This window comes from Elaeis guineensis, chromosome 1 (genome assembly GCF_000442705.2).
Source record: "Elaeis guineensis isolate ETL-2024a chromosome 1, EG11, whole genome shotgun sequence".
Taxonomy (NCBI): domain Eukaryota; kingdom Viridiplantae; phylum Streptophyta; class Magnoliopsida; order Arecales; family Arecaceae; genus Elaeis; species Elaeis guineensis.
The window spans coordinates 144860823-144871569 of record NC_025993.2 but is presented as its reverse complement, the minus strand read 5'-3'; the positions used below and the strand labels follow the sequence as shown (position 1 = coordinate 144871569).

General features: G+C 34.3%; 1 protein-coding gene across 1 annotated transcript; it reads right to left on the bottom strand.

The window, feature by feature from the left end:
• Positions 1-2294: 2294 nt before the first annotated feature.
• Positions 2295-4907, bottom strand: LOC105038976 (aspartyl protease family protein At5g10770). Its single transcript, XM_010914923.4, has 2 exons — positions 4709-4907; positions 2295-3758 (listed from the first exon to the last, which is right to left on the bottom strand). The coding sequence occupies exons 1-2, from the start codon at positions 4866-4868 to the stop codon at positions 2527-2529; spliced, it is 1392 nt and encodes a 463-aa protein (XP_010913225.1). The 5' UTR covers positions 4869-4907; the 3' UTR covers positions 2295-2526.
• Between the last annotated feature and the right edge of the window lie 5840 nt (positions 4908-10747).

Here is a 10747-nt window from a genome sequence, read left to right as displayed (position 1 = left end):
TCGGCTCCTAGGGGTTGTACCCTGAGGAAGAAGAACCTGAGGACTAGCTCCTCGCTGAGCTCTCTGGTTCATCTATTCTAAAAAATATGAAAACAAATAAGAGAGGAAAAAGGAAAGAAGCGAGAACATAAAAACAAGGGGAAGGAAGTCGAAGGCCAAAGGAAAGACTAGAAAATTGGAGGGTGGTTACCAAGACTGATTTGAAACCATTTAGGTTAGGGGAGGTTGCTAGAAAACCATTAGAGAAGACTTCAAATCTTCGCTGAAGGTCACCACCACCTTAGAATGCAAGAATAGTGAAAGGTAAAGGTGAAAATGAAAGGAGCAGGTTCATTATTTATAAAAATCTCAGACAACTTGGATCATGCATCAATTCGGTCAGAACCATTGGATGGCTGCCACTTGGCATCACCTAATTGACCGAACCAACCTCTCTGAATAGTTCATTTATAAGGATGTCTCAAATGGCACATGCAACACATTGATTCCAACAAAATCCATTATGTGCCCCCAAGTGAACTGTGACGATCTTCAGATTTGACTTTTGTCTAGCCCAAAGGACTTGGACATGATGCTCTACCTAAGGGATGGAGGTATGACATGTGTCCCCTATGGTACCAGATGAACCGACTTAACATACTTCCTTCGTCTGACCTAGTACTAGTTCGAACTTGAGAATATGGGGATATGATACGGATGAAAATTTTTCTTCAGTCTCGACCGACCTTTGTCTCGATTGATCTTTGTCCTGACCATTCCTAATTCTTGCTGCCCATAACTTAACCAATCTAGGATATCTTCAAAACTATCTTAGGCTAGTGTCTCAGGCAGCTTTTATGCCTAATACAGATGCCTGATTTACATCAAGTCAAAGAAGCTCTGGTATTTATGGGATAGCTTATTCTAAGTAGATAAATAAAAGAGATAATGACGTATCCAGATAAGAAATAGTGTAGCAAACATATCTCGCTCAATAAGTCAAAGCTAACAATCCAATACTCCAAATTTTATATGCCACTTCCACCCTAGCCTATAAATAAAAGGATCAAGAGGGATCCTCAAGATATGCAATCTCTTCTCTTCTAATACATGCTCCTTTCCTCTATACTCTAATTTCTGACTTGAGTATTGGAGATCCCTATCGGAGCCAACTCTGGATAGAAACTTATTTTACAGATCGAGTAGCCGCCATTGAATGCCTACCCACATCCCTTCTCCAGTGGATTCGGCATCAATCAAAAGTCTAGCAGCAATCACTACAATAAAAATGGTCATTAGCGGTATTTTTAAGTCCATTATAGGTCAAAAAGAATGCCGCAAATATCTTTACCGATATTCTTCTGGTATTTTCTTATGTACCATCTTAAGATGGTGTCGGCAATTAATTATCAATATTTTTAACAAAATACTGATAAAAATTTTTATTTTAGCAGCATATGTAAGTACCTTTAAAATATTAATGCCAACATTTTTTATATGCTGATAAAAATTATCAAAAAATAAACTATATATTTTAAAATTAGAATAAAAGAAGGATTCAAACCAATGACCTCTTATTTAAATAGCAAGCTCTTAACTACCAACCTATAACTTATACTATTAATATATAATATAGTTTATTTAACTTATTAAGATACACTCATGTCATTAAATAAGTAATGCTAAGAATATATATATATATATATATATATATATATATATATATATATATATATATATATATATATATATATATATATATATAATGAGATTGGTATAACTAAATTAAGTTCTATTTAAAAATTAAAATTTAAGATTTAGTAGTAATTTTTTAAAATCCTATAAATTGTGATATTATTTACCACTATATTAGTTAAATACCATAATAGTAGTTCTATTTTCCCATACTTCAAGTAATATGCCGTAAAATACAAATTTATAATGACATTTATAATAAAGTGCTATTAATAAAAAAATATTTATTGAAAGATAATAGTATTTTTATCAAAATATATAAAAAAAATTAGTGGTATATAATAAAAAATGTCATAAGCAATTTATTATCAAAAACTATTTTTATTGTAATGAACAAATCATGTAACTATAAAAGTCTTGTTGGCTAGACACAACTTGTTCCAAATAGAAATTTCTACCGGCTTGTGGACCCTTTATCATGAAAAAAGTTTCTTGCAACGGTGATTAATTTAAGATCCCTTCCATGATGCCCATTCTTTGACAATGATGTTGCACCTAACTTCGTTTACTCCCATGAGTAAACGCACAAACACCCAAAACATCGAAACTCAGTGAGGACGAGGTCAAATCAACTCCCAATTTTTATCATTCCAAACATAACTTAGCACGACCATAAGCATGTTATTTCTTGCTTGAATTGTTAAGTAGAGGGACCAGCTATTTCGTCATACAGTATGTTGGTTCTCTTTTAAATTATTTTTTCTTCTTTCATGAACTCTTTCTTATTCTTCTCTCCTAATTGCTTGATCAATCAGTTTATCCATCATGCTCCCAACCATTCTGTTCGACGAATCAACTACAACCATTGGCGCCAAATCCAATTCTACTATTTGTAATGTCATAAACCACATCAAACCGCTTCTGCTGCACGTTGCCGATGATGCCAACGTCGCTCGCATCATCATTGCCGGCGAACGCCAGGCATGCCTGTGACATGTTGAACACGTACAGTATGCCTGTGAAGTCGACATTAAGGGTAGCCCCCCCGCCGAACACCAGCGCCACCGTCGGCACCGACACGGTGTCGTTGCCGGTGAAATCATAGCAGGTGTCCAGTATCGACTGAGGCGGCGCCATCTTGTACATGGTCATCAGCTGACGGAACCTCGACCGAAGGGCGGCGTAAGCCGATGGCGGCAATCTGGTAATCACCGTACCGGAGTCGAGCAGCGTCCCGGCATTAGAGAACACCGTCTGGGATATTGGAAGCTGCTTACCGCCGACTTCGATTGCCACGAGATCAAGGAAGTAGAATGATGGCTGGCTGGAGGATGCTCGCATCGGTGTGAAGTTGACGTTCGACGGTGCACCACCGCCTAGTTTCAGGTAGCCCGACGAGCTCGATGTGGATGGAAGGCAGTAAGAGAAGACACCGCCATACTTTGACTTCAACTGCGACACTAGTGAGACTGGTTGACGGCCCAGACCGAGCAGACCGGCGGCCTGACCGAAAAGCCCTTTGTTCTGATCGCCACAGCCGAACAAGAAATTCGGTAGCACGTCGGAGGGCGTCAGTGTGAGCGTGTCGCTGCCGAAGAAGCCCTCCGACTGGGATTTATCGCCGTAATCGACTTCGTAGCGACACCTGCCGGCTAGGCAACTGGAAGAGTCGAGCTGCGAGCATTTGGGGGAGTTGCAGGAGATGTTGGAATAGGTGGAGGATCGAGAGGGGTCGAAGAGTTGCTGCTGTTGGGGGTAGCAGCTACGGCATGGCGAGCACTGGATCCATGTGAGGTCGCTGCCGGTGTCGAAGACCACCGTGAACTCCTTCGTAGGGGTGCCGAAACCAACGTTGACGACGTAATTGCCGGTACCAATCGAGCCGCCGGAGCTGGCAGGAATATTTGCGGCGAGTGAGGCACGAGTGCTTTTTTGGTTGGAGCTGGTGGAGATCCAGTGGTGGAGCCAGTTGACTCGAGCTTGGTCCTGGCTGAGGAGTTCGGTGTAGTCTGGCTTCTGGCCGGGGGTCAGCGGCGAGCATGGGCCGTGCCGGTGGACTACTTTCAACATGAATGGGTTTGAATCTGTGGAATTATAGTTGTCAATTGATTTAGCTAAGAGACGATGACATAGGCTGGTGGAGCTTCCAATTATGGTCACATGCTATATTTATTTCAAAAAATTTGGACATGCTGTATCTTCCATGCAGTATCCAAAAAAACAAAAAGAAACAAAAACAAAATTAAAAGCAGCATGATATGCACTAAAATTTTCTCCTGTATTCTTATACTTTTTTGATATGCTTTGGGGAATTTATTGAGTGAATGTAAGGTATCATTCTTGGATAAAAAGATAATTTGCAGAATATGTTTGATTTCTTGATTGCCTTTCTGGCATATGGCCTGCAAAAGCTTTCCATAACCTTACTGACATGTATCTAATGTGAGATGAGGATCTTCTTTATACATTTATATATGGTATATATACGCGTTCTGAAAAAAGGGACAGAGCAGCTTTGATTTGGTTGATCAGGAACCACACAGTCTCTTATCTTCTCCCACTCGTAAAAAAGCAAATTAGGCATCAAGACCAGTGAAAATTGCGTGCCTTGCCATCTTTTATCCAAATATTTCAGAACGTCAATTCTTTGTTCAGGAACTCTTTTAAGAAATTTTGAAACACAAAAATATGTATTAGCGCACATAACCTGCAAATCATGTCTGTAGTACTTTTAGCTAAAAGAAATGCAACGTCTTAATTATGTTTTCCAAAGGTGATTGGCAAATTTTCAACAAAAACTTGGAGGAATTTTCAAAGGTCAGCTAGAATTTACCAACAGGGCACCACTTATGTCCATGCCAAGCTAATATCTTTGTCATGCATAAATGATATTCTCCCCAATCTTCTTGGGAAGAATGCTCTACCCAATCCCCAATCTTACTCTCTAACAAGGAAAGCCAAGTCTAAATGATGAGATATATTTTAAAGAAAAATATAATAAAACCGACTTGGATATCCAAGGATATCACCAAACCTCTCGGTGAGGAGCAAACTGAGCCCGGCAGCAAAGACCTAACACTGACTACATGCCGGCTTTCCGTCTCCCTTCCATGGACTAGCGGAGACTGAAGAAGACTCAATGCTAGAACAAAAAAGGCATAACAAGATAAGAGCGAGCAGTGGAAAAGAGCCATACTCTCTCAATTCGTTGCGCACTTGGAGGGAAGGATAGGAGTGATTTATATAGATACAGATGCGCTCCTTTGCGCGTTAATTAACGCGTTAGGAGATTTGAGCAAGTCCGTCTTAGGGCCACAGGAGTCTTCCAATTTTGGGAATTTGCTACATGGGAACACTAGAGAACAAAAAAGGGTTGGCCAAACTGGTTCCACAAAATGGTGAAAAGGAGATGCTTTCGTCCTGGAACGCATTGCTTGGACGACGAGACGCCGTTACGAAGGCAGTGCGGTTGACTGCAAGTCGTTTCCCCAGACATCTCAAAATATAATAGGTTTTCCTAACCAGTGCCCTCAGGGTCTAGGAATATTTATTGTTTCTTGAAAGCGAGCAAAATTTTTATTTAAGCCACCAGAGATGGGGATCCATTACATGAGTCAATATTTTGTTTCTCATTAATATTAATTTTATTTTTTAAAAAAAATAAAAATATCCATTACAGGTATATTAAAGCACATTCTTCTTGATAAGTACCATCAAATATGTTTTTGAAAAAAAAAAAATAAAAATTACAGAAAGTTAGATAAAGTTAAATGTGATGGCGATGTTGGTAATAGTGACTAGGAGGAAGAAGGGGGCAACGGAGTTTCAGGAAATGATGAAAAGGTGATGGAATTTCAAAATAAAAAAAAGTAAAAAAATTATATATTTAAATGATAACTGTCTAGTGCCCATGTGCGGTGCTAGCTTGACTAATAGCTTTGTCCCTAAACAACACTCCGTCTCATCCTCTCCCATGTTTACGTCACGTCTCATTTTTTATATATTAAATTTCTTTTATTTTTAGTAATTTTTACAACTCGATCGCTCCAGGAGTGAAGGAAAAAACTCATAAAAATAATTTTTTTAACAAAAATATTACTAATAAATTGTAATGGGTATTTTTGTCTTTTAAAAAAATTAAAACTAACATTAATGAGAAATAAGACATTGACTAATGTGATGGGTATAATCCTTATCTCTGATGCTTTGAATAAAGATTTTGTTGGTTTTCAAGAAATAATAAATATTTTTTAACCAGTGCCTTGGGGCACTGGTTAGCAAAACCCAAATATAATAATCCTTTGTGGAAGATATGTTATTATTGTATTATAAAATAGATTTATATGGTGGATTGTGGTTACCATTAATCCACGTCAGAAATCTTAACTTCGAATGAAAATATTTTTCACAATTTAAACAATTTAAATGGTGAGAAATTTGCTGAATAGAAAAAAAATTATTTTTTTTTTTCATGGATAATGAATAGAAGTATGGAACCAACTTTATTTGAAAAAGAATTCCATAGAAGTGCACCAAAAAAAAAAAAAAAAACCACAGGCTACTAATGCTCTTTGCAAAAATTCTAGACATATATCCACCAAGAACATTTCCACCGCACTATCCATACACCGTGGTTTAGTCAACATTTGAAAAGGAAAAAAATTCTAAAAAATTGAAAATAATATGTTGCGAAAGAGCATTAGTAGGTATTTAGCATAGGATGATCCACCTAAGATCAAAGATGATTTAGATGAATGTAATGAGATCATCATATTTGGTTGTATCCTTATAATTCTGTATAGCAATAATTTTAAACCACCTCCACTTCTCAAATCACTGTCTTAATGAAAAATCCATCTTTATATATAGATATCTAATATCATTCCAATGCAGTGATCTTGGGATAAAATTTTAGAATAATTTTACCTCTCAATTAATCCAATAGTTAAGTATTAGCCAAATCACCACATGCTGCACATAAGAGATTTCAAGAAAATTCTATCTGAAAAAGAGCAAGTCTAGAAAAGGGTATCTACAAGCAAGCGCATACAAGGAATTTAGATTTCTATTTTGTTTCCATTTTTTTTTCCGGCCATTATGATTTTTGATTTTATGAGGCATTGATTTCTTTATTTTTTGATTTTTTTAATATTTTAATCTTTTAATTTCTCATATTTGATTGAGTCCTCTCATTTTCATAAACAATGATATCCGTGAAGAAAACCATATTCTCTTTCATCTATATTGAGATACATAATTTTTTTTTTATAAAATTTGAGACATATATATTTTTTTTCTATAGCTTTATCTTATAGATCTATCGATTTTCTAAGAGGTTGGACCTAAATTTTTTGAACATCAATTTTTGGGGTTGTGTTCACACGCTAGATGATAGATTCATCTTTGTCCTTTCGAAACAGCAAGTTGTACATATTCAGACTAGTCGTGTATTCATAAATTGTGCTTGATGGCCAATAATATCAAAGAGTTGCATCTTTCAATGGTTGATTTTCCTTGTGACCTCACTAATTCCCATAAATCCTCCACCAAATATGACAAATAATAGCTTCAAGGAAAAGGAAAAGGAAGAGTAAGGTGCCTTAATTCAATCTACACGCATGTAATATCTCTCTATGATATATAAAGCAATTAAAATATATATATTTTTTTAATATAAATTTTTTTCTTCCATTTCTTTTTTGGTGGGATTTTTTTTCCCATTCTCCTATTAACAATAGAAAACAAGATATTTGTGTACCTAAAGAGAAAATATGCTACGAACCGATGTGGAAAAATTAAAATATTTCTAACTTCCACTTGCATATCATCTTTAATTTATCTTGATATATTTGCTCCCCATTTTTTAAAAATGTCAGCAATAAAATAAATAGCCGAATCTACACATTATGTTCACCTAGAGGGTAGGGAAGATAAGAGAGTTGAACATTTTTTCTTCCAGCTTTTATGGGTTAACAATATAGCTTTTATCTTTAACAAACTCATGATGGCATTGCATTATAAAGTAGTGATCCGCTTAATTACTTTATTTATTTGAATATAATCATTATAAAAATTAGTATATTTATATATATTTTTAATTCATAAAAATTAAGAATACATAAAAAAATCTTTTTGAGATATATCAAAAGAATTTTTGGGATTAAATGACCAAGATGATCTTAGATTCCCATGACATAACAAAAAGATTTCTCGTGGATATCTAAAGGTCTTTAATTATTAAGCCATGACATACCAACGTGATGATTTTTAATCATTAAGGATCATATTGCTTCATCATAAGGATCATCAGTGGTCTTAAATTATCTTGATAATTCTATTTGGATTATCAAATATCCTTTTACTGCATATAGAGTTTGCTAAGCTAAATATACGTAATCTGGTAATTTCTTTAAGAACATGGTCTTCAAAACTAACTTGGAACCATACAATCTCTGGCCTTTCAGAAACAAAGCACAGTGATCATCCTGGCCATTGTCCAACCAAAAGGAATTGTTTAATTATCATAAAACCTGCTATGCCTTGTACAAGTTTCCAAGCGACATGTAAGTACGAATGCAAGACAAAAAAATCATTCGTCTACAATTCCGAATTCAATTATTTGATAGGCCTAATTAAACAATAAGCTTTATTTAAAATAAAAGTAGATGCCTCCGGTATATATTATGTTAGCCTACCAACGATGTATAAAAAATGATTTTGTAAGGGCACAATGCCCTATAATTTCTCTCATAAGAAAGGACAAGACACAAATTAAGAGAGGATGCATAACAAACTCACGGCAACCATACCATTATCCTTTCAGTGGCACCTGGGGCCACCCAACAGGAAGGTGCCATCCATGCAGTCCCAAAAAAGGTTAAGCAAATAAATATTTTTTTAGATTATTCTTTTTATGAAAAATGATGAATATACTAATTAGTTTTTAAGATTATGGGACATAATAGAGTGCTACTGGCCAATTTCAAAACTAAAATCATATTATGCCTTCCAGATTAATTATATGACGTGCAATTTGATACGTCAATTTTAACAATAAAATCTTTTTTTCGAATAAAGGGAGGCTAAAAGGAGCCAACCACAGGATCACGTTGAGAAATTAGCCTGAAAGGTTAGTATATCTCTTTCCTTTTTATGAGATTATCATCGTCATTTCATAAAGATGATGATAGAATATTATAAAAAATTAAAATATTAGCGATGATCATTAGCAACAATATTTTTGTCTAGCGACGATATTATCAACAGTAAATTTTTTATTATTAATAACTTTTTTATAGATGGCTATTAACGATGGCAAAAAAATCGTCACTAATAAATATTTTTACTGACAACCAATCGTAGCTAAAAAATAAGCTATCATAAAAAAAATTATTTATTAAACTTATTAGCGATGGCTAGAAGAGTATTAGAAACGGCAATTGTTGTCGCTAATAACTACTAACAACGAAACTATTAGCAAAAGAATTAGCCATCGCAAAAAATAAAATTTATTTATTAAAATTATTAGCGATTATAAGATGAGTAATAGCAACGTTATCTGTCATCGCTAATAATCTAATAGAATATAATTTTTTTTATATTTTTTTTAAATATGATATAATTTTATAATTTAAAGTTCATCTTCATTGTTCATTATCTAAATAATTATTGTTAGAGTATCATCACAAAAGATCGCATTGATCCGATAACTTTAGCTATGTCAATCAATAAAATTTAATTTCGACGATCACAAAAGATCACGTGATAATCTGATAGATAGAGACCACCGATGGATCCAAAAATTTGTAACGATGATCTTGATAATATTTGTAACACACTATCAAAATTTTACTTCAATCGGATATCATTATCATGATCAATTTTAAACAAAATAATTTGGATCGTTAAATGAAGAATGATGCATCAAGTGACTAAACGACATTCGATTATAAAATAATTTTTAGATAAATAATTTTTGTTACTACTTTGATCATTGGTACGATGGTGATCATAAAATTCAAACCATGTATATATATGAATGATTCAAAACTATATATCTCTTGATATTTAAAGTCCTTAAATAATTATACTTGTGCTTTTGTTAGATCTGTTTAACGTGGATGGTTCATATATACGTAGTTTGAATTTTATAATCATCACTGTATAAATGATTAAATTAGTAGCAAAGATCATTTATCTAAAAAATTATCTTAATCCATCGTCATTTGGCCTTTTGACTCCTCATTTTTTATTTAACGGCTAAAATTATCGCATACTAAATTGACTATGATAATGATATCTGATTAAAGTGAAATTTTGATAGTGTGCTATAAATATCATCAAGATCATCGTTGTAAGTTTTTAGATTTATCGGTGGTCTCTATCTATCAGATCATCATACATCATTCATGATCGTCGAAATCAAATATTATTGATTGGCATAGCTGGTGTTGCCTAGCTATACAACCCAAAAAGGGGGGGGGGTGAATTAAATTTTTAAAAATTTAAAATTAATCTAGAACCACAAGGATTAAGTAATAAAAGACAAGTTAGTTGAAGTGAGTGATTTAAGAAAAGTGAAGATATTAGATGCAAGAGTACAAGAAGAAAAAAAAAATAAGATAGAGAACAAGTAAGCACACCACAAATAATCAAGATTTATAGTGGTTCGGTGCCAACTTTGCACCTACATCCACTCCCTAAGCTCCTACTTGAGAATTCAAATCCACTAAACCGTATTCAACAAGAATACAATGTCGGTACCTCCGACTCTAGCTATCCCAAATTAGAACACTTATTTTTCGGATACAAACAATCCAATACAATCTGATTCAAGGTTCGGATCAACCTTTCTATATTTTGAAATCCTTCCAAAACTAAAGATCAACTTAAAAATAGAGTATAACAGTTAATCATACGGAAATATAAATGTAGCTCCTTTAATGAGCAAATAAAATTTTAAATGCACTTTACACAATAAGAAGGAAGCTTTTCTGATTTTTCTCAAGATGGTTGAAGACTTGAATGAGCTCTTGAGGAGTTGGTGAACTTGAAATAAAAACTTTTTTAACTT

Bases quoted from the DNA above. Each gene is read 5' to 3' on its own strand.
- LOC105038976 (XM_010914923.4), bottom strand. From the start codon at position 4,868: ATGGCTCTTTTCCACTGCTCGCTCTTATCTTGTTATGCCTTTTTTGTT. The intron at 3,759-4,708 runs GTTTGGTGATAT...ATAATTCCACAG, and splicing joins AGTTTGCTCCTCACCGAGAG to ATTCAAACCCATTCATGTTG.